This window comes from Pholis gunnellus, assembly GCF_910591455.1.
Source record: "Pholis gunnellus genome assembly, chromosome: 1".
Taxonomy (NCBI): domain Eukaryota; kingdom Metazoa; phylum Chordata; class Actinopteri; order Perciformes; family Pholidae; genus Pholis; species Pholis gunnellus.
This window is the reverse complement of record NC_136528.1, coordinates 17236380-17260132: the sequence shown is the minus strand read 5'-3', so window position 1 is coordinate 17260132 and position 23753 is coordinate 17236380. Positions and strand designations below refer to the sequence as shown.

Sequence of the window (23753 nt, the reverse complement as noted above, 5' to 3'; positions counted from 1 at the left end):
CAGACTTTAGTACATTCCCACATAATCATTTATTTTCCTTGTGTTACCCACAGAAGTCGATGCGGTTCTTGGGGCAGTTTATTGCTGTTGCATGATTGTATTTCTCTACTTTTTCTGTTTGGACTTGTGAAACCAGAAGAAAGCAAATGTAAACTGGTTGAAACGGAAAGTAAAGTAGACCCCCCTCTCTCTCTCTCCCTCACACACACACACACACACACACACACACACACGAGAAGAGAACATAAAATAGCTTTTTGCGTGAATTGAAAAGAGCTATAAAAGAATAGATTAAATTGCATTGCATTGCAGTCGTTACAAAAAGCAGAAGTTTTCGTTTTCTTATCTCCCTACAAAACGAGTCTGCAGTCAATTAAACAAATTGTCGCTTCCTCTCGATCTTTATTATCATTTACACAGATTTAATCTTTTGGTATTTCCGAAGCGTGCAGTTACGCAAACTCCGACCTGATATCGGATATTTGAGGCTGCTAATGAAAAAAAAGTTTCCACTGAGGATGTTCAGCCTCTTATTCTGCACAAGAAGACTTCAGGAAGCCATGACGCACTCAAAGGGCTGAGCTCTTTTAGGGGGAGTTTGTCTTTCTGAGTGTACAGTTCACACTTAATCGTCACCACGAGCACAAGAAGCTTCAATTTGGGAAGGAACGCCTGTATACTTCCTTGGTGTTATTTGTTAAGGAACGACAAAAGCTGAAGATGAAACTGATTCTGTTCTTCGTTATCTCCTGCCTCGCCTTTCATAACGGAGAGGGTAAGTCGACAATGTTATTGTAAACTACTTTGGGACTCTTGTGACGGAGGTACAGGTCGCAGTACTTCATGTCGACCCGATGTGGACAGGTTGTAGTGTACGCACGTCAACATCTTCCAGCTTAATTAAGTGCTTTTCCCGGAATACCCTCACTAGATCAGAGCCGTGAGTGGTCGTTGATTGACAAGTAAAATTGGGAACAGCTCCACTAATTTGACTCCTATGTCAGCATAACGGAGTTACCGTAAGTAACCATGACTCATATGTCAACGTCAGGTTTCTCTGTCCTCACTGCTGAGCTGATGGCATCTGCAGAAAACACAACTCTAAAGACTCTAACTCTAAAAACTATTTGTTTCAAACCATAACATGAGACAATGAGGAACACATGTCAATATTTTCAGGTTTGTGGGGGGGAAATATTTGGGAGTTCCTGCGTGGTCGAGTTCTTAAATCGGAAAGAACAAAGAAGTTTCAGTTTCCGAGTGAAGTTTCTGTCTTGTTGAACACTAGGTGTACAGGGACTTTTTGGACTCTCATTTCCATGACACAAATAGCATCGTTTTTGATATAGAGGAAGGAAACCTCATGGGGAAACCCTATAAATAAAAAATAAAAATCCTTTGATATCTGCTGAATTATAGCTGATTTTACTCAATTATTTTAAAGAAAGTAGTGCCATAGACCCTCAATATTCAAAGTATTTGACCACTCTGGGGTCATGTGTTTTAGATATATTTTGTAAACCACTAATGAGATGTTGGGGTTTAATCTTAAAATATATATTTTTAAAGAAAAATACCTGTTGTTTCAGCTTCTTGTAATTGTTGGATTTTTGCCAATTACTAAAGGCCTAAATATTCAATTTAGTCAGTAGAATTAGGGTTAAAAATGATGTTGTTTTATTATAGGTGTCACATAACATGCACACTTGACACCTACAGATTATCATCAGTTTATAGGCCTACTGTTGCCTTTTTAGTGACGCTCTTACTGTCCATTTTACTGTCACAAGTTTCAAACTACTTGTCACACACCCATCTAAAAACAGCCACATTTCCGATTAAATGACATTGATACAACTGTGAGATATCAATGATGGATGGTGGTCATAGATTACCTTTGGCAGTAGTATCAGAGTGATGCACAACAGGAAATATAGATTTTTGCAGAGTACTTGTCAAACAAATGATTGCTCAACATCAGTCATCAAACAGTCAAGGTTCCGATCAGATGATTAGCAATAAAACACTTGATTGCTGTTGGCTAATTTCTTTACTGATGATATTGGTGGAAAATAACAGTTAATGCTTTTGGCATCAGATAATCTTCATGGTCAACTTGCTACAAAGTGTTGAGGAAAGAAGCCGTGATGCTGATACTTCCTATTCTTACACATTACTGAAGAAAATAAACCACGCTGAAGCCCATTAGGCCAACCGTCACTTTACTCTGTTGTCGAATAATGTTGTAATCTCCTGAAACACTTCAAACGTGGAACTAGTAAACCCTAATTGTCACACTGAACTGATCTAGATGAGCAAACAGATGTTATTCAAAAAGATCACTTTGACTGAAGTGAATTGTTGCATAAAATGTTGCATAAAAAACACAAATTGAACATTAAAACTCTCTCTTTAGGGGCACCTAGAACCGCCGTGTATAAGTTTGTGAAATGTAACCCAGAGGGCGACCAGGCCAACTGTGTGACCCAACAAAGTCCTAAAATGGCATGGAGTCCAGACCTACCAGCCAAACTGCCTGCTTCAACTGCACAGTATCTGTAAGTATTCATGTATTGTGTGTGTGTGTGTGTATCTCTGTTCGAGTATGCAAGCTTGCGATGGGATGGTTTATTTGCTCTGTGAGTTGCTTTGACGAATGTGAGAGTGTCTTTGTAGCAGTGAGTTCACTTAGATGTTAAAATTATTCTGGAAAAACAAAACAACCATCACTGTGATAATATAGCATACTGTTGTCATGTAAATGCAGACTTTAAGGTAACGCTGATGCTGAATTGGATCTGTTACCTAGGTTAACAAAACCCCAACAACACAACCTCTGTGTGTAAGCATGTCTTTTGTGTGTGTTTGAGAATATATAAGTGTGAGGTAGGCGGCCAAGAAAAGCCAAAATAAAAGACAACATGGAGGGATAAAGAGGGGCACGGAGGTTAGATCTGCAGTAAGAAAGACCTCAAGAGTTAATAGTCAATGAAGTACAGATGTAGGAGTATACATGATTTAAAGCAGTAGATGTTCATCGATGAACACTTCCTCATACTCCGGAATTAAAGGGAGAAATAGAATAGAGAGAATTTTATACAGATCATTATTTTAAGGCTATATTTGTGTGGTATACACACATGTCATGAAAAAGTGTACAGTAGAACAATGTTTTAGTTTAATTAGAGGTGAAATATGCCAAAAACTAGTATAAATGCAAACTTATTGTGTGTTATGCTGTTTTGTGTGTATATGTGTGTGTGTGTGTGTGTGTGTGTGTGTGTATGTGTTTTAATGCGTGTGACTGCTGAGGAAGTGTGTATCTCAGTCTTGGTCTCAGCCCTCAGTTTCCTCTTTTAGGGTTCCTCTGACATCGATCAGTTAATGACCAAATGTTTAAAAAAAGGAAACTTTTCAGAAATGAAAACCACAAATTCTATTTTATTCAGCTGCAGTCCAGCTACAATGTTGTTGAAATCACACAGTGTGCTTTGAATAGATTGAATCAGCTATCTGCTGTCTGTGTATGCTACTCCGCTGAGATATACTTATGATTACCTGGTCTAATCAATATAATTGGTTAAAAGTCCAACTGAGACTGACTTGATTGTTACGCTTCTATCAACAATTCTATAATCAATTTAGGATCAGAGATATGAAAGTAAAAAAGGGGGCAAGGAGTGTAGACGACAGAAGGTAGCCAGCAGAAAGGATACAGGGTGAATAATAATGGGTGGCTTTGAAAATGAAGATTATTCTTCGGGATGTTTTGTGTTGTTAGTCTGAGTCTTTTCTGGCCTCCCACATCAGCTTGCACCAGGACCTCAGCAGCAGCAGCAGCCCTCCCTTTTGCAGCTTGAACAGGAAGTCAGAGGGAAGTGTTGAGAGGAAGTGGGCTGTGACGCCTGGTGGTCTGCTGTTTCTGGTCTATTGTTTTGTATCTGTATATGTGCCACACTAGTCTGATACTGATGTGTGAAAAGTACCCAATTAGACTTCTATTTGTCAAAGTTAGTCAAGAACAAGTACATTGTTGACTCTTTTCTTATGGAGCCGCAGTCTTTAATTTGCAGAGACCCAACATTTCTCATGAGCAAGCACTAGTGCGACGGCGGCAAAGAAAGGTTTTACAGGAGTACACCAAACTTCATGTAAGCTAATATCAGGGTCAGACAGATGTCAATCAAGCCCTGTCTGTACACGCCCACGCAGTCTAGAAGAAGTCTAATCAGGCAAAATAAGTGAAAACACCTGTGTAGGCACCTGGTAGAAACCTGGTATTCATTAGCTGCTGTTATAACGCCTACCTGCTCCAATTGCTTGAAAGTAAACCAAAACATTAAATATGCCTTAATCCTTTTTTGAAGTAACAACTTCAACATGAAAAAGCTCTCCTTCACTCAAACATGTGTTTGGTTGTTGTCACTGTGCAGAATTAAATGTGCGCATTTGGGCTGCAACTAACATTTGCAAGTGTATAAATTGTTGTAAAAATAGAATGAGTGAGTAAATACCTCTTCAATAGTTTTTAAGTAGTTTATTGATTTTTTTTCCCTTGAAAAACTTTATCGCAGAATTTTTTTAATATATTAAGTATTTTTATATGTCTTAAAACATGTCTGCTGGGATCTTTAAAGCTTATGGAGTGTCTAATGTTTAATTTGTGAAGTTGTGTTTCTTTGTTGTTGTTTGATATGCAGTAAAAATGTCATTGATGATGAGTTTACATGAACATAACCTAATATTTACTGATGTGATAAAGTTGGACAGACTGCAAAAAAAAGACAGCTACAACCTGCTAAACTCCATTAACATTTTTCAATATCTGACATTGTGTTTCTAGAGAGGCCGAGCCCGAGGAGGATGAGCATCCACCAAGGGAGGAGGAAATGGAGTTAGTGATGGATAAGGAGGAAAAGCCGATGACGAGTGAAGAGGGGGAGTCCCGTAGCGAGGCTGAGGATGGTTCTGGAGGTTATGAAGGCTCTGCAGATACATTCATGGCAGACTGGGCCTTGGGTGAGACAGGCTCCGGAGAGTCCTGGGCAGAAAAAGATGGGGAGCAATACAAAGGTAACGTTTTGGGAAAAGATCTTGAGTTGCAAGGATTCAATAGTTTTCAATGTCCTCCTTCTTCTGCTCCATGTAGTCTGATCTGTTCTTGTTTTTCTGCTTGTAGTTGGGGACATGAGGGGCATGAGGCGGTTCTTCCCAAGCAGGTCTGAGGCAAAACCAGCAGAGCAGGAGCTGAGAGAAGACCACCTTCTGCAGCTGTAGACTGTGGACACCCACCCACTCTAAGAAACATTCACCACGCTAGCATCTGTTTTTATTTCCACATTGTCTATTCAAATAGTAAGCCTAATATTGCATCACCACCTGGTGGTGTAAAATCATAGTAGCTCAGAGATTGACAAAGGCCTAATCTCTATTTTATATTGTCTGCTATTGGTGGGTCTTCAGGGGCAAAATATAAAACTGTAAACCATGACAAAGTATCTGCCAAAGTAGAAGAATGGTCTGCATAAATGAGACATTTACACACTTTAAATTTAGAATAAATTGGCAGTGACCTGTATTTGCGCTTTGTTGTGGAAAAGATGTGTAAGTTGCGATGTGCTTTTAACTATACAATTTGAAATAATTCTAATACCGGTGCAATAAGATGACGCCATTGTCCATGCATTGCTCACACTGTGCAGCTGTGGTTCCAACCATTTTTTGGAGCTATGGCATGTGTTCCTTTTAAAACACACAAAAAGATTTATTTATGTTATTTGATCCCATTTTCTCAAATGTTGTGACAATCTACACTTACCCAGGAGGGTAATGCAACATCTTCTGGGAACTTCTGGTTGGCAAAGTTGAACAAGAGAATCTTGCAAACCCAAACCCCTCAGGAACGAATTCACGCAATCTTAACCACTGTGAGCTGAAACATAATCAAAATACGTGTTGTGCACATGCATGCATTTCAACATGCTGTGCTGTGCGTTGGCTAATTTGTATTTGAAATAAAATAAAGGGTTTATAACAACAGTATCAATTGTGTTTTCACTAGACTTTATCAAAACTGTCCTGATATCTGCTGTTTAATAAACTAACTCCACAGTCAGTTGAGTTTGGGTCAACAGAAAAGTAATGAGAAATGATCTTTTGATGTTTTATATATGTGATGTATACTAAAAAAATGTATACATATGTATACTAAATTGACTTTATAAATATACTTTATATCTTTATAAAGAGAACATGTGTGTGATGCATTACAAATCTTAAATAACTATAAAATGCATCATAGGTAATGTTATTAATAATAAATAAAAAAGATGAACATGAGAATAGAATATGAACATGAGAATAGACATTAAACTTTTAGGACAAAAGCATCATAAAGTCAATACAACTGAACAACAATGGGTATTGTCTAAGTTCCTAAATTAAAACAATTTTCCAAATTTAACAACAAAATTAAAGCACTGAAAGGATAATTAGTGGAAAGCCGTTTCAAAGTATTTTCAACAGCATGACCAAACAATGTGAGCCACTCCAATATTGTATTAGTGATTATTTTGTCCACCAGAGAGCACCGACAAGCTTAATTTTCTAATGTAAAATAAATGTCCCACTCAGTACATATTTTGGTCGCAATTTTTTTATTATCGAATTGAAGGGACCCCTGTCAAAAACGTTTATGTTATGTGCTGATGTTAGAAAATAATAAAACCATATCAGACAATATTCTTTCCTCAAATATTGATGTCAGCGTTGGCCTCCAGGTCGGTCAGGCTCTGATTAAAGTGACTAAATGTAATCTGTAGATCTAGACTAGAATTACACAAGGGACACAACAGTATGATTATGAAGTAATGAAATTAACAAAGTCATGAGGTAATGTGATGTCTTCTCCCAATATGAACCTTGGAGTTATTTCTGGATAATTACAAACTCACTTACTTTTATTAATAATAATATAATGTGATGTATTACTATACCCCCCACCCCCACACACACACACTCCCACTCCCACTCCGAGCACACATGACGGGTCACATGACGGGTCACATGACGGCCAGCCTTGATACTCCCTCCTGCTTCAGTTGGACTGGCTACACAGAGCGAGGCTAGCTGTTAGCTTCAACTATCGGACTGTCAGACGGCCGAGATGGTGAGTGTAAAAACAAGCGTCAGCTGTTGGGACCACACTGAAATGAACTGTTTATTGAATTATAAAAAATACCAGCATTCACACAGACCCCCAATTGTCCTTGACAGCAACTATTTGGTATTGAAACGGACAGGAAAGCTAGCTGGGTTGGTCGAATTAGCATCAGTACGAGGCCGTCTTCGCTTTCTCAATGAGGTTTTGGCTCGTTAGCTAACGGCCCAACAGCTTTGGTTAATGATGACAGCAACTAAAAGTGTTGGTCAGTAATTTAAATACGTTTTGAGCTCGTTTATGTTTGGTGAATAAAGCTGCCAGCGGGCTGAGAGACACGTTAATGTCAGCTAACGTTGCTGGTTGGTGAGTGGGATGTAATGTGAAATTGTACCGTGTGACACATGCGTGTTGCATTGCAGCAACAACTCTGAAATTAGGTTAATGTTTGAATGTTTAAAGCAAATGCTAGTTGGAGAAGTGCTGGTCGCTGATTGATTCAATTAGTTTAGGACAATTGCAAGTCGACACCCACCGGCTTTGATGCACTGTTGCTGTGTTTACCATGTTGTTTGCTCTTGTGTAGCTCATATATTTAAGAGTTTCTTCTATGATGTTTCTATGTGATCTATGCATCCTTTTAGGGGATACAATGGATAAAAAGCATCCCACTTGTGTCCAGACAGCAACCGGTTTTTCCTGACATCTTGATGATTGGGCTGATTCCTCCAGAGTTGCTGCATGCTGAAGCATGTTTTTGTGACTCTTTGCCAGCTCAGAGGAAAAAATTGTGTCTGTGCAACCAAGTGATTGAGTTAGTGTGGCAATGACAGAGAGGGAGTAGCTGTGGGGGATTTACATAGAGACAACTTAAGACTGTGATGTCAGCCTCATTGAATTGCACACACGTGCAGATGTTAACTTAGTGGTGATGTGTTTGTGATTGCATAGTCCATAGAGATGTGCGTTAACCTCCGATATCCTCGTCTCCATCTGTCTAGTTTTAAAGTGGCTATAAACTAGAATGCATCCTCAGTCCTGGCACGATCCTCTATACTGTGAGACTGAACATTGTGACGTTGTATTTCAGTCTCTCAGATCACAATAGCCGCACATCATGGTGATCATAGATTTTCCAGTCTTTGCTCTGAATCTGCCCTTTTATTGTTGTTGTTGTTTTGTTAAGTTGTCAGTTGCTCGAGACATCTTGACCTGCAGCATTTCAAGAACGACGGACCTTGAAGATTGAAAAGAAAGATGTTAACAGTAGTTATGCTTAAAATTGTGCAGTTAATGCTTTTCAGGTTAATATAGCAAGAATCTTCTGTCGTCCTCATTTGCTCTGAATACAGTCTTAGTCAACATATTCTGACAATGACCAGTTAGTTACCTTTGCCTTTCTTAAAGTGTTTGTTTTTGTGTGTAATACACTGTTCTCTCTGCCGTTCATTGTGTTTTCAGAGTTTCCTAGGAGGGTTGTTTGGGCCCGTATGTGAGATAGACGTACTGCTGAATGATGCAGAGAACAGAAAGACAGCCGAGTTGAAGACGGAAGACGGGAAAGTGGAGAAACACTACCTGTTCTACGACGGAGAGTCTGTGTCTGGCAAGGTAAACTATTTATACGGGGGCATTCAGAGCTCCACGAGGTTCAGTAAGGCGTTCCTACACGAAGCATGATTTATATTAGCTGTCTTTCATTTATTAGTTAAGTCCTCAGTAGGCAGATATTGGACCTCTCCACCACACGACAGTCTATTCTGGGATCCTCTCTTTAACTGAGCCCAGAGGGAAATTAAGGTTCCTTTGATGTGTGTGAAAGATTTGCTCTGACCTCAGAAGGAAGTGAAGCATCTATGTTTAGGCGCCACAAATGTATCAGCGGATTCATCAGCTTTGTTAACCAATATAGTAGCATCCAATCTATCTGTAACAGCAAGGGATAGCTCCTCTCAGAGATATTGTGTGGTCTGTAAAGAATGGGTGTCCTAGTTTTTCTTTGTAAGAAGCAAATATATTGATTCATATGTAATGTGTCAAACTGTCATTGTACTTTTTGATTCATATGACACTTGATCTGCTCGACAATGTTTCCCCAGGTGAATCTAAATGTGAAGCAGGGAGGAAAGCGACTGGAGCATCAGGGCATCCGCATCGAGTTTGTTGGACAGATAGGTGAGCGTGATTAAAGTACGATGTGTGGAGATTTTAATGAGTGTGTTTAACACTTCTAAATTGCCTTATGCAACTAGCGGCATGAAATGCTAATTGAATGCATTGCTTTACAGCCAGAAAAAGTAATTTGTCAACTGTAGGCTGCTGGCTTTCTCATGTGGCTAAAAGGTTTAGCAGAGCATGTGGTCGTCATGTGCAGCCTGACACAGTGGAGCTGAACCCTCCTCCAACAACAGGAGGAGGAGGAGGCTGATGACAGCATTGTGTTTTAAGAGCAGGGAATCTAAAGTAAACTAATGTATACAACTTTCTGTAGTGTGTTTTTGAAATATATATATATATATATATATATATATATATATATATATATATATATATATATATACGACATCACTCTAAATCCCCTCTGCTGTGTTTCAGAGCTGTTCTCTGATAAGAGCAACACCCATGAATTTGTGGACTTGGTGAAAGAGTTGGCTCTACCTGGAGAACTCACCCAGAACAGGAGCTACGACTTTGAGTTCATGCAGGTGGAGAAGCCCTATGAGTCCTATACTGGAGCAAATGTCCGGCTACGGTATGTTTATTACACAGTTTGACATAAGGCAGCTTCTTTTTATCATATTAATTACATGGCATGGATTTATGACACCCCTGTGATGTTGATGATGGGCCGGGAACTTCAGCATCTAGTATGCACGTTCAATATTATGGCGCCAAACTGCCTGCAGCAGAGCTTTTCTCTGGTTGATCTTGTGCTGTTACACCACTGTAGAGAGACCCTCTACAGGGATCAATGCATATATATCTCTTTGGATGACGACATGTTCAGCGTTGTTTCTTCCAGACTCTCAGAGCTTGTGTTTATCTGTGTGTTCTTCTCACAGGTATTTCCTCAGGGTGACAATAGTTCGTCGTCTGTCTGACTTAGTGAAGGAATATGAGCTGATTGTCCACCAGTTAGCCACCTACCCAGACGTCAACAACTCGATCAAGATGGAGGTCGGCATAGAAGACTGTCTGCACATTGAGTTTGAATACAATAAATCCAAGTAAGACCAATGTCGCTTCCCTGGTGAAAACTTTATTGCCTCCTCAGCAAACCACAAAACCAAATAAGACCTGTGTCAGTTTGAGCAGCTTCTCTTGATGCGTCTCTTTGTTAGATACCACCTCAAGGACGTGATTGTTGGGAAGATCTACTTCCTGCTGGTCAGGATCAAAATCCAACACATGGAGCTCCAGCTCATCAAGAAGGAGATAACAGGCATAGGTAAGAGTCCAGGGAAGCCATGTGTAAACTGAAACCAACACAGATCTGACACATGGTCTTTTTTGCGCATGGACAGCAGCATGACTCTGTGCTGACGTTGTAGTTCATCACCTCTGGGGTTTCTCTACCTGTGAAACGTCTGTCAGCTCTGCTCCACTTCTATCACTTAACTTCATGTATTTTTTGTTTTAGGTCCCAGTACTACCACAGAGACAGAGACGGTTGCAAAGTATGAAATCATGGATGGAGCTCCAGTTAAAGGAGAATCCATTCCCATCAGACTGTTCCTGGCAGGTAAGTTGTTTTCTATTTCTCATTCTTATTCTCCTTCATCTTCTCTTTCAGTTACAAAGATATAAGAGACAGTCAACTGTAAGTCGTATCATATCATCAGGGTGTCAGTTTCCCTCTTCTAAAATCCTTTGAATAGCATATTTGTACTTGAGCGACAGTGTATCACATCCTCTGTGTCCTTACAGGATATGACCTGACACCCACCATGAGGGATGTCAACAAGAAGTTCTCTGTACGCTACTTCCTTAATCTGGTGCTGGTCGATGACGAGGACAGGAGATACTTTAAACAGCAGGTAAAACACGCACATCAACAGTATTCTACATCAGTGAGATGAAATATGTCAGTGAATGTAAACGGTGCCACTAGACTTTTTAAATTGGGATTATTATAATTAATACAAGTTTTTGTGTGCATACATTCTTCTGCCTCTGTGTTTAGGAGATTGTTTTGTGGAGAAAAGCTCCAGAAAAGATAAGGAAAATGAACTTCCAGCGCTACGAGTCGCCTGAGCCCCGAACCCAGCCGGTTACTGCAGAGCAGCCAGAGATGTGATTGCGATGCTATGAACTGAAAATACACATAGAAACACACCAACTCTTCACTGCTGAACAGCCAGAGGTGTGAGGGCTGCCCCCACTATCTCCCTGGACTGAGAAATGTACACATGAATACACATAACATACATTCAGACATGACCATCACTACTCCACAGCTTCAGATGTGAGCGACCCGACCCACCTCCACTCTCTCCCCCAGGACTGAAACACACTCGCATACAGACACACAAGCATACGATCCGAGAAGGCTAAAAGCTAAATGTCAAGGTAAGAGTGCAAATCAAACTAACCCAAGGTAGGAACAGAGAGGCAGCCTGTTTGATCTTGAGGTCTCAGGCTGAAAACACCCACAAGCGCGCACACACACACACACACACACACACACACACACACACACACACACACACACACACACACACACACACACACACACACATATGAGTGAAGCCATACAGTCTCAGTTTGCTGAAAGCATAAAAAAACAGGAGCAAAGATGGAAAACAGGAGAAGGCTACAGACGACAACCACACCATTTACAGGAGCTTCTTTTGTTTGCATAGTTGGACAGCACTTACCCTGGACTTTCTCTGGCATCCTCACCCCCATTACAAAATGTCTAAAGTCTGGATGGGATAGCCAGTGATTTAAAGTAATCAAGACATGTGGGGATCAGCCTGAACGAAGCTGTGAGTCAACACGCGCTCTGTGTTTATTCACAATACTGGAGCTTAAGTTACGCCGATGCCGCTGTGTTCTCATTCATCTAGCCGGGAAATCAAGAGTTTCACAGTTAAGTATGTTGTAGCCGCCCACAGGCTGCTTCTTCCATGCAGATGTCTGTTTAGTGCAACAAATGTCCATCTTAACATACATGTTCTCTTATATTTCATCTTCAAATGTGGCTGTTTTGTGAAAATGAAAACATTTTCCACTCTTCCGTGTTTTCAGTTTCCGTCCACATTTCATTCCATTCGAGCGACGCTTGATTCATGATGGACACTATCTTTTCAGTGACATTTATTTCATAAAATCATTTAACTAAATATACATAATTTAAAGCAATAAATGATTTATCGCAGAATCCATAAATCGGTTTGTGAAATGTCAGAAAGAACGTGGAACGGGTCCATCACAGTAATCACAGCGCTTGAGGTGGCGTCTACAAATGTCGTCTTTTTGTCTGACCAACAGTTCAAATGTTTCAATTTGCCATTAAATACCAGAGAGAAACACAGATAGTGCTCACTGGAGAAGCTCGAACTGGAGAGACAATTAATCGACCATCGAAATTAGTTTTTAGTCGATTTACAAATGGACTTGTCGTCGTAGCTCTGAAAGCATCGTACGTTCAAATCAACTGCTTGTTCAAGACGCTTCAGCTCAATACGACAGTTTAGTCTCATGTTAAGATGAATATTTGATGCATTTATTTCGGTCTGTCTGGTTACTACAGGATTACCTCCAAACTGATCTGCACAAGGCCTTTTGTTTGATCGTTACAGTGCTGTTTATTTATGACTAATCTTGAAGAATAGAAACCATTGTTTATTTATGGGTAGGTTCACCCAAATCACAAAAAAGCATTATTATTTTCCAATCTAGATGAATTATCTGGATTAACTTGGAGTAAGATTTCAGTGCTTTGTGTACCACAAATTTAATTTCTTTGACGTTCATTTAATTGTGGAGAAAGATTAGAAAACTTGGACACATAAAATATTTCTGGCTAAATATAAGAGATGCTTTTTTTTTTTTTTATTAAATATGTTTTTTGCTTTAACAGAACCCTTAAGTTCCCTCAGTTGACTCTCGCATCAGTTGATATAATAAATAGATTTTGTTCTTCATCTTAAATTCAAAGCTTCAAAAAAAGGTTGAAAGTTGAGGAAGTTTTCCGGCTTCTTGCTCCTGAAAATGTATGTTCGTCACCACCACGTGAGAAGCGCTTTCTCCTTTTGTTCTCGATCAGCAGCAGACTAGATTCACTTTCTTTTTCTGTTTTCAGGTTGCAGCATTGTTGAGCCTGCTGGTGTGGTATAAGTAGAATACTAATGTTAAAAAAAATGTCTCACGTCTGCTATTGTTAGTGCTGGAAGGAATGCTGTAACGATATACTGTAGAATCCAACAATATTCCACTGTGACGCTCAGACCGGCAGTTTAGGTCCTGCTTTAAAGACGCACACACTTTGGTGGTTGAATTTGCCCGTAAGCTCTGATCTGTGGCCAGTTTTGCACTTCCCCCTTCGATGCTGAACTTTGTTTCCTGGAAGCTGAAACTAAACATCACTCAAGGACAGCTTCGCCTCAGAGATCTCCTGTGTCTATATTTGAAATTATACTGACATTTATACATCACTACTTGTTTTTATTGGACTGGCTAAGAAGTACAATATTTGGTTGCTTTTTTGTCTCTTTCATGTAAAAGTCATGCTGTCGTGTTATATGTTTCATTTCAAAAACCTCTCACGTTTACAGTCCAGATGTATCCGTTCCTTTGCAATATGCTTTTATTTAGTTTGGGAACAGTGTAATTAATTTGCAGGTAACGCTGTCTTTCTTACCAAACACTGTACAGGTTGGGTTTATTTGGTGTACTTTAAATACCTTCCAAGGTAATGAAGAAACACTTAAAGGCCAAAACTCTCTGCCCGTCTTATCTAATGCATGTTACTCTTTACACAATGTCTAATCATGCCATCAATGTGTGTGTGTGTGTGTGTGTGTGCGTGTGTGTGTGTGTGTGTGCGTGTGTGTGTGTGTATGATGTGTATATACACCAAACCCAAATATATAGCCAAAATGAATCGTGAATAAAGCAAATTTATACAGAATATCTTCTCAACAACACTCTTTCTTTAAAACAACATATGGTCATAAGAGTTCAGTTCTCTTTTTGTGAACGAGTACATCTCATCATGGTTTGTGCAAATATTTAATTCATCCAACAAGAAGTCTGTGTGGAAGATACCCACAGCCTTCAACCAAGTATTTCAGGTAATTTGTCTGTTTACGGCTTCTTCAATTGATTACCACCTGGGAAAAGTGTATGAGAGGTTTCAGAGAGACTTTAATTTCTTGACTCATTGTAAATATTTTAGGTATTCAAATACAGCTGATTGCACATTGCATGTAGTAGTCACAACGTTGATAAGCAATGTTCTGTGTGGGGGCTGGTGTGAATTATGTGTTATGACATCAGTTTATCTCTAATTCTGTCCACAAGTCTACTAAGAGACAAAGGAAATAGATACATTTATGAAATAAGAACTTTTATGTTCATTTGTCTTGATGGTAGAGAGGGAGATATGGAATGATAGATACTCATTTTCATCATGGCTTTTTAATAACGAGGCTTATCTAATTTACCACACGTGAACAGGACTACAAGTCTGCATCCTTTCAATTTTGAAAACAACAAATAGTCATTTCTGAAGAGTTCACACAAGTGAATGCAAGGCCTTGAAAACCTTCAAAGATCGTTTTACTCAAAGCAGGTGATGAGTCCATGTGTAAACACTTTACATGCAAAGAGACGCAAATCATCTGTGTTGCATAGACGATCTTCGGTTTCAGCTATAAAGAAGTCCTGTTATGCCTGTTTATAATGTTATTACTTTGCTACACCGTATTCTAAAACCAAACACTATTTTCGGTCATACAATGTCATTGAATAACTTTGGCTTATTCAGGCGAGTAATTCTCATCACGTTTTGAATACGAACTTATTTTATGCTCAATATCAACACAGGCAGGTTTGTGGGCAGCTATACAGCGACTGGTCCTGTTCCACGTTGTAACGGCAGGAAGAGACTAGTGTTGACCGTCCTCTGGTGAAGTGGGTTCTGTGTAATTCGCACGTTTAGACCTGCCGAGCAACATGGAGCGACAGTAGCACGCGTTTTGTACGTAGCCAGCAGGAGGTGCCGACACCCGGGGTACACACGACTCGCAGCGATGTCAGTGAACCGGTGTGTGTATCTGTTTTCCCGACTTCAACGCCACATTAGCACCCGGACTACTGCTGGCAACTGTCCGGTGTCTCCTGGGTCGGGTTTGTTACACAGACCACATCGGGCTGGTTCGGCTGTTTGCAGCAGACATGTTTCATCTAACAGCTCCTCTCCAAAGCCTCCGGACACCTCTCTGTTTGTCCCCATCTCTCTGCGGACGGACTGCGTGTCAGACGGCAGTGTGGGAGTGGAGCTGACGCAACCACTCGATAAAAGTGAGCACATTTACTTTAAGCACGTCTGGACTTTAAGTGTAAGTGGCCCGTTGGTTCGTGGAATTATTCAGCTATTCCAACAACGAGGTGATGGTTTAATGGACAGTATTTTAAACTCAGTGTGTGTATTATTGTCTCTGTTAATAATAGATCTGTTTCTCTGATGCAGGTGAACTGCTGAAAGTTCTGAATCGGTTTTATAAGAAGAAGGAGATGCAGAAGCTGGCAGCAGACCATGGCCTGGATGGTGAGAAATCAATTCACATCTTTTCAATATATTGTAATTTTAAAGCCAATGTAAATGTTTCTGAGATATATATAAATTCAAAGCATCAATCAGTATTTAACATATGATCACACATACATAGGGAGAGAATCGGAAAAGTTAAGATATACATTTACTTAAAACATTTTTTTTTAAATAAAGCTTAAGATGCAGTTATGTCACCATATAGCATACAGACCTGACCAGACTGTACTGAGGTTGTTTTAAGAATCATCATGTCCCACTTTGTTGTTGTTAATAAATACGTGACACTTCATCAACCAGAGAACTTTATTATGTTAAAAGCATAAACTTGATAACAAATGATGACTAATAGCCAATGATCATCATATCGGTGGAGATCAGCTGTGCCCTGATCTTGTGAGTCAGACTGATGCGGACAGAAATCTAACCATCACGGTGCGCCTTGTGTGTCTTGTTGTGTGTGTCTACAGCGCGTCTGTTCCACCAGGCCTTCATTAGCTTCAGAAAGTTCGTCCTGGAAGTGACATCCCTCACCGCCGATCTGCACATCATCCTCAGTGACATCTGCTCTGGAGCAGGTTTGTTGTTTTCTAATTAAACCTCAAGATGGAGTTGTGTCAAGATATCATATTGATGAATTCCGACTATGATAAACTTTAACGTCTGCTGTTATACAGGTCATGTTGATGACCTCTACCCATACTTTATGCGTCATGCCAAGCAAATCTTTCCTATGCTGGACTGTATGGATGACCTGAGAAAGATCTCAGACCTCAGAGTCCCTGCTAACTGGTACGTATCATAGAGCCTGACTCAGGAATGTCACAGCTGTGCTTTATTCATGTGTAGTAATATGCACAATGTGGTTACAGTCCGTATGCGTTTGTGTGTGTGTGTGTTCTTCAGGTACCCCGAGGCTCGTGCCATCCAGAGGAAGGTGATTTTCCATGCCGGTCCCACTAACAGTGGTAAAACCTACCACGCCATCCAGCGCTACCTGGCCGCTAAGTCAGGAGTCTACTGTGGCCCCCTGAAACTACTGGCCCACGAGATCTTTGAGAAGAGCAACAATGCCGTACGTGTTTGTCTTCTTCTGTCATTTAAAGGTCCTGGGGACACAAGTGGAAAAAAATGTCTCACTGTGTCTACTGTCTATCACGTCTGTGTGTAATTTGAAGATGTCATTGTTTATCTCTTGCTCACCACACCGTACTGTTGACTATCGTCCTGTTTGTATCTCCAGGGTGTGCCATGTGACTTGGTCACTGGAGAGGAGAGGACCTTCATGGACTCAGACGGTCGAGCATCTGGTCATGTGGCCTGTACCATTGAGATGTGCAGTGTCACCACACCTTGTAAGTACACCTAACAAGTACAAACATTTCTGTTTCATAGCATACGTATAACAAGGAAACACTTCTCTGTTGGACATTACATTGTCAGATTGTATTGGCTAAATTAACAATAATGTTTAACTGCTGTCTCTTTCTAAAAGGTGGACTCTCTGCTCTTTTAAACACACAAAACAAGATCACGCCTGTGTATGGGACAAGTGTTTGAGTTGTGATTCTGTTGAATTACAATCATTCTAATTAATAATTATATATTTATTTGTTTGTTGTTGCAGAAGTTTAAGCACTGATGGGAATTCTGTTTGTGTTCATTGATGAACAAAGACGTGGCATCACCTAGGTTTGTTTTTCTTTCTGTGTGTCTATCTTCAGATGAGGTGGCTGTAATCGATGAAATTCAAATGATCAGAGATCCTTCCAGAGGCTGGGCCTGGACCAGAGCACTGCTGGGTTTGTAACACACACTCAAAAACATACAGCCAGTCAAATAAACACACACAACCTGTTGAGGAGCACATTTTTCTCTATCTCACCCTATGATTTAAGACTAAATGAATGAGTATCATCTAAAACTTTCTTTTACCATTCAGTCAATACAGCTCACACTGAATATTTGCAGTTTGTTTACACAAACAAAATATGTACAAGCGCACCGCTAACAAACCTAATGTATGCAGATTTGGCATGTTTTCTTTGTACCCTTTTTTTTAGTTTTATCATTTATTGATGTTTCCAACTTCGGCAGCTGACATCTTTGTATTTGTGCAGGACTCTGTGCAGAGGAGATCCATGTGTGTGGTGAAGCTGCAGCCATAGACTTTATCAGAGAGCTGATGTACACCACTGGAGAGGAGGTGGAGGTGAGGCTTTTATATGTAGTGCAGCAGGAAGAGAAGAGTCTCACTGATGTTATTCACCGTTTTTTTTTTTTAAATCATTGTGTTTGGGTGAACGCTCTCTCTCTCCTCTCTGTGTCCCTCCACTCCACCCTCTCTCTCAAGGTCAACACCTACAAGCGGTTAACTCCATGCTCAATCTTGGATCATGCCGTGGAGTCATTGGACAACTTGAGACCAGGAGATTGCATCGTCTGCTTCAGTAAAAATGACATCTACTCCATAAGCAGACAGATTGAGGCCAGAGGACTGGAATGTGCTGTAATTTATGGGAGTTTACCTCCAGGTGAGTATTTTTTAGAAGGATGTTGAAATAAAAGTCTGTGTGTAAGGAAAAGACCTAATATGTCAACGCGGTCTTTAAAAGATAAAACCTCTCTATGAATGTGTGTCTTCATCAGTTCAGCGTCTCCATCTTTATTAAAGAAAGAGGTGGTCGTGTGTGAATAAACTCATCTGAAGCTTTTGTCCATTGTTTGAGCCTTTTGTGTGATAGAGCCTTTTGTAGAGCTCCAGACTTTGAAACGGAGACCAAGCTTGGTTGTTCTGTGATTTACAGGCACCAAGCTGGCACAGGCCAAGAAGTTCAATGACCCCGAGGACCCCTGCAAGATACTGGTTGCTACTGATGCTATTGGCATGGGCCTCAACCTGTAAGTACCATCATGCACACTGTAATACTACGGCGTGATAGAATCTGAATTATAAGTCGCTTTAGATAAAAGCGTCTGATAAATGACTGTAATGTAATATTGAGGCATTTCCCTTTTTTTTCGCTTTAACAAGACTTTAATCTTCAAGCTTTACTAAGGCTGTGTAATAGTCACATTTTGATTAATGTAGAGATTCCATCAACTCGGCTCATGTTTATCCATTTGTCTGCCTTTCTTCGTCTCTCCAGGAGTATAAAACGTATAATCTTCAACAGTCTGATAAAGCCGAATGTTAATGAGAAAGGGGAGAAACAGATGGAGACCATCAGCACATCACAAGCCCTGCAGATATCTGGCCGCGCAGGGAGGTCAGTCTCTTTTTCACACACATTATCCCCATTCAGGAGGTTAAAGGTGGTAGAGAAGAGACGGACGGACGGACGGACGGACGGACGGACGGACGGAGAGAGAAACGCAACCACACACACACGGACAGACAGAGAGAGACGCACAAACACACGCAGCAAAGTACTCAAAACTGTCTTTGTGGTAGTTCCCTGCAGTATGTGTCGCCACCACATTTTGCCAAGTTGACACACACACACACACACACACACACACACACACACACACACACACACACACACACACACACACACAAGGTGAAGTCAATACCAGCATTGCTGGCAATTTATTTTCTGTCAAGTAAATTTCTAAAACTCCTCTGTCACATCTTCAGGTTTGCCTCAGTGTTTAAAGAGGGAGAAGTCACCACCATGTACAGAGATGATCTGCCTGTTCTGAAGGAAATACTCAGCCACTCTGTCGACCCAATAGAGGTGATCATTTATACACAAGCATACAATCAAACACACACTCTTAGGTAAAGGTATCGGTAGCATATGGAGCAACACTTATGTATTGTGTTTAGTGTAATTTATGTCTCCTCCTTTGTCTCAGACTGCAGGTCTCCATCCTACAGCAGAGCAGATAGAGATGTTTGCCTATCATCTACCTGATGCTACACTGTCAAACCTTGTCGTGAGTATAGCCATCTGTTCATCCACTTATTCTCCTACCTGCTAACACTTTGATTAAGACCTGATGTCGAGCGGTCGCTGCATTCATTTTGGGAGGGACTGTCGTTATTGTGTGAACTTCTTCAGACTCGTCCTAAAGTGTGGTTGAGATGTAAGACGGTAAACTCAAGTAACGACCATCTTCCTCAAGCCAATTTTGAAATGATGAATGCTTTTGAGTGACATGGCACATTATCCCACCGGGAGAACCGGATCAAAACAGGGCTGTACATGAAGAGATGGACGTGGTCCTTAAGAATGCAAAGAAGTGCCTAGAAGACACTGCTAAGTTCTGACCAATAACAAAGATGCTTTAGTCCAGGGGAAGTTGCACTCTACAAATCTTCTGGTTTGGTTTATTACATGCACGCTGTGGCCTCATCTTCTCATTCTGACAAACTTTGTGACTCCTCTTTCTCGCAGGACATATTTGTCAGCCTCTCTCAGGTGGACGGTATGTATTTTGTCTGCAACATTGAGGACTTCAAGTTTCTGGCTGATATGATTCAGCATATTCCACTCAACCTGAGGTCGCGCTACGTCTTCTGCACGGCTCCCATCAACAAGAAACAACCATTTGTGTGCACCTCCTTCCTGAAGGTAAGGACGGGAAGCAGGCATGAGATGAAAGGAAGTAAATGCAGTGTTCGTACGGTCACGGAAAAAAAAGTCATGCAATTTGAAAAAAGTAATTTCCAGGAAAATAAATGATCCCCGAAGGTTTTGGGAATGTCATGGACATTTTCTTAACCTGCACAATAGAGTATATGTGGTTCAGGTAAGCCTGACTGAGAAAAATCTAAATTTGTTTAACAATGTTTTAATGTTGGCGTTACTTGTTCTCTGCATGGAGTAACGTCGGACTCCTACCTTTTTATTCTTATTTTTCATGCGTACAAATACGTTTCAGAGAATGTTTGGTCATGAAATTGAAAAGTTTGGGAAATGAATTGATAAAAATGTGTTATGGTTGGGTTGATGAGCAGAGGCAACACTAAGGGGAAAGTAGAAATTATTTATTAATAGTAACAACAGTGTCTGGGTTCTTTTGGGGTCAGACAAGGCTTACATATGAAATATCAAACCTTTGATCTGTAATCATCAATCAGATATACTCGCATTTTCTTGATATGTAGCTATTTAGATCAGTTTGCAGAAGTTTGTTTTTACTCTGACATTTAAAATGTTTCTGTTTACCAGACAACAGAAGCTGATTCAGTGTTTCATTGTTCTTGTCCAAGAAAGGATTTGTATGGTTACTTTACTTTTGCTCTCTGTCTTTATGCCTATATCATTCTGTTAAATAAGATTGTCTCCAGAATGAAGATGTTGTTGCCTTTTATGATTCAGGGTCAGGTTGTATATTCTAATATTAGCCCCTTCTTGCTTGTTGAGTGGCCAAGAAGCAAATGATGTAAATGCATAGCAAAATATTTCATTCCAGTAATAGAATGGTTATAATTGGTCATAGTTTTATAATGATATGATACTGCTCAAGACGGTTGAACAGCTTTCCTTTTTGATTTGCAGACTGTCCTGGACTTACAGCTTTGTTGCACTGATTTGAATCTTGTGCTTTCTGTTAGTTTGCCCGTCAGTTCAGTCGAGACGAGCCCCTCACATTTGACTGGGTGGGTCGCCATGTCAGCTGGCCTCTGTCTGAACCCAAAAACATCAAAGACCTGGTTCACTTGGAAGCTGTTCATGATGTGTTGGATCTGTACCTCTGGTTAAGGTAACGTTATGTTTTTAACATTTCTTCTTCTACCTGTCATTTCACTGGGTTTATTATGGGAAGTTGTTGTTTGACGTAGTCATCTATTGTTTGTGTGCGAAATCGCAATCATATTTCATCTTCTTCACAGTATAACATTGTACATTTGTCCGTCTCTGCAGCTACCGTTTCATGGACATGTTTCCAGACACAGGCTTGGTTCGCGAAGCCCAGCGGGAACTTGATGATATCATACAACAGGGTGTCCGAAATATCACCCGCCTCATCAGAGCCACTGACCCAACCATCACTAACCCACTACAGACACAAGGCAGCAGGGGTGGACAAGCTGGTGGTAATAATGCAAGTGCCAGCAGTAATCCTTTGAGGGGACAAAGAGGCTCAGGAGAGATGGACAGCTCTCTAGCTAGTCGGCTGGTGAGAGACGGGCTGTTGACTCCTGATTTGCTCCGGCAGCTTCAGAGGGAGTGGTCTAAAGATCAGAAGCAGGAATCCACCAATCAGAGCGCACTTGATACAGAACCTCACAATAATAACAACAGCAAAGGGAAAAGAAAAAAGAAGAAGAAATGAACAAAGCACACATGGTCAACACTGGAGATTGATAACTGGTACACGCCTTGGATGATATCTGGTGGTTTGTTTTTAGCCCGAGCTATGAAAATAAAACACCGACATGTCATTTGAACACAAGAGCAGTGTTTGATTATGGTCGTTGGACATGGACTGAGATTTACAACAGAGTACTGGGTCATTCAATGTTTTCATGTGAAGTTCCTTTTTTACTGTGCTTAAGTCTCACATTGTATTCTCCCGTTTTAGTGGGTTAAATGACTCACAGAATCACCGTGGCAACTAATTAAAATCTGTCAAATTAGCCCAACAACAAACCTTACTGACCTAACTTGGATTTGACTGACAATAAATAGACCCATTGTTGTGGGTTATTGTGGGACGTCCTGCCTAAACTACAGGCCCACAGTTGTAATTTACAGACTGACTTTGGTTTACCACAATATTTCAATGCTGATTTACGAGCACTGTGACCAGGAAACATTTTAACATGCACCGTTAGTGTGTGTTATGCAGGTCAGGAATCAGTTTGCTTTCATCTGGCTCAGTGTACTCAAATGTAAATCCTCAGAAAAAGCACGAGTATGTATCCATCTTAGTTGGGTTATTACTGTCAGTGAAAGTAATCTGACATGAACAGCAGTTCCTGTGAACTTACATAGAATTGAGTGCATCCCTGTTGGTGTCTACATATACAGATGAGATGCTGTATTTTTTCATGTTTGTTTGCATATTTAAGAGGAAGATGTCAGTTGATTAAAAATGTACTATGTTTTAAGTCTTGATTTCTTGTTTATTTTGTATTATACAGCTGACTCCGGGGAATTGCAAGATAATACAGACACAATATATTCCTGTGTGGATTTTCAATGGGTCATAAGGCACCAAAGAGATGAAATCAAATGTGTATTTATGAGTTCATGTAGTATTGGGAACAATCTCAAGTCATTACAGACCAATCACATCCGTGAAGAGGGACATGTGGGAATTGGAAAAACATGGATGTGGCACACATACTGCCTGTAAAGTATATAGTTACTTTAATGCTTTAACATACAGATTGTTCCCCTTTTGTTTTCCTTTAAGTAGTGTTAAGGTTGTTAAAATCATCTTATTCTGCAATATCATAAATACTCTTCATCAGCTTGTTCCAATTCTTTGATGTTCAAATGTCTGAACTATTCCATCAAATGGAAATGTTCTACATGTTCTGTGCACCGTTTTATACACATATATTTCAGATCTTTGGAAACTTCGGGATCTCCACTCGATTATAAAATGTTCTTTACAATGTTTGGCTGCACAACATGAGTTTGTAAAGACTACTTGGGCTGCTGCTTGTTGAGACGTTATCTCATTCAATTGTTTGACTGCTTCCTTGACGTGCCCGTCATATGCAGTCTGTGGTATTAGTGGTATCATTTAATTAATAGGTTCAACTGTTTTTCAGAAAACTGTCATAGTCACGGGGCTAAGCTAAGTCATCGACTCATTTTCTTGACATTTGTTGAGTCTTTGCTAATATTT

The 23753-nt window shown here is 40.2% G+C and overlaps 3 protein-coding genes across 3 annotated transcripts; all 3 read left to right on the top strand.

Moving 5' to 3' along the window:
* Positions 1 to 611: 611 nt before the first annotated feature.
* On the top strand, positions 612 to 6042 carry srgn (serglycin). The gene is made up of 4 exons (XM_079162924.1): positions 612 to 775; positions 2417 to 2558; positions 4844 to 5073; positions 5180 to 6042. The coding sequence occupies exons 1-4, from the start codon at positions 721 to 723 to the stop codon at positions 5275 to 5277; spliced, it is 525 nt and encodes a 174-aa protein (XP_079019050.1). The 5' UTR covers positions 612 to 720; the 3' UTR covers positions 5278 to 6042.
* A 1048-nt stretch (positions 6043 to 7090) lies between these two features.
* vps26a (VPS26, retromer complex component A) lies at positions 7091 to 14274 on the top strand. The gene is made up of 9 exons (XM_079162882.1): positions 7091 to 7168; positions 8621 to 8770; positions 9259 to 9334; positions 9755 to 9911; positions 10222 to 10386; positions 10501 to 10607; positions 10800 to 10901; positions 11087 to 11196; positions 11343 to 14274. The coding sequence occupies exons 1-9, from the start codon at positions 7166 to 7168 to the stop codon at positions 11454 to 11456; spliced, it is 984 nt and encodes a 327-aa protein (XP_079019008.1). The 5' UTR covers positions 7091 to 7165; the 3' UTR covers positions 11457 to 14274.
* Positions 14275 to 15399: 1125 nt separating this feature from the next.
* Positions 15400 to 22985, top strand: supv3l1 (SUV3-like helicase). The gene is made up of 16 exons (XM_079165989.1): positions 15400 to 15688; positions 15858 to 15935; positions 16409 to 16516; positions 16616 to 16730; positions 16845 to 17013; positions 17182 to 17293; positions 17663 to 17740; positions 18059 to 18150; positions 18292 to 18472; positions 18746 to 18839; positions 19088 to 19207; positions 19579 to 19678; positions 19800 to 19880; positions 20342 to 20518; positions 21505 to 21653; positions 21815 to 22985. The coding sequence occupies exons 1-16, from the start codon at positions 15418 to 15420 to the stop codon at positions 22224 to 22226; spliced, it is 2337 nt and encodes a 778-aa protein (XP_079022115.1). The 5' UTR covers positions 15400 to 15417; the 3' UTR covers positions 22227 to 22985.
* Positions 22986 to 23753: the final 768 nt, after the last annotated feature.

Excerpts from the sequence above, each read along its gene's own strand:
- srgn (XM_079162924.1), top strand. The coding sequence starts at position 721 with ATGAAACTGATTCTGTTCTTCGTTATCTCCTGCCTCGCCTTTCATAAC. Across the intron at positions 776-2,416 it reads CGCCTTTCATAACGGAGAGG|GGGCACCTAGAACCGCCGTG; the intron begins GTAAGTCGACAA and ends CTCTCTCTTTAG. Across the intron at positions 5,074-5,179 it reads AGATGGGGAGCAATACAAAG|TTGGGGACATGAGGGGCATG; the intron begins GTAACGTTTTGG and ends TTCTGCTTGTAG.
- vps26a (XM_079162882.1), top strand. Across the intron at positions 9,912-10,221 it reads GGAGCAAATGTCCGGCTACG|GTATTTCCTCAGGGTGACAA; the intron begins GTATGTTTATTA and ends TTCTTCTCACAG. Across the intron at positions 11,197-11,342 it reads GGAGATACTTTAAACAGCAG|GAGATTGTTTTGTGGAGAAA; the intron begins GTAAAACACGCA and ends CTCTGTGTTTAG.
- supv3l1 (XM_079165989.1), top strand. The coding sequence starts at position 15,418 with ATGTCAGTGAACCGGTGTGTGTATCTGTTTTCCCGACTTCAACGCCAC. Across the intron at positions 18,151-18,291 it reads CCACTGGAGAGGAGGTGGAG|GTCAACACCTACAAGCGGTT; the intron begins GTGAGGCTTTTA and ends CTCTCTCTCAAG. Across the intron at positions 19,679-19,799 it reads ACTCTGTCGACCCAATAGAG|ACTGCAGGTCTCCATCCTAC; the intron begins GTGATCATTTAT and ends CCTTTGTCTCAG.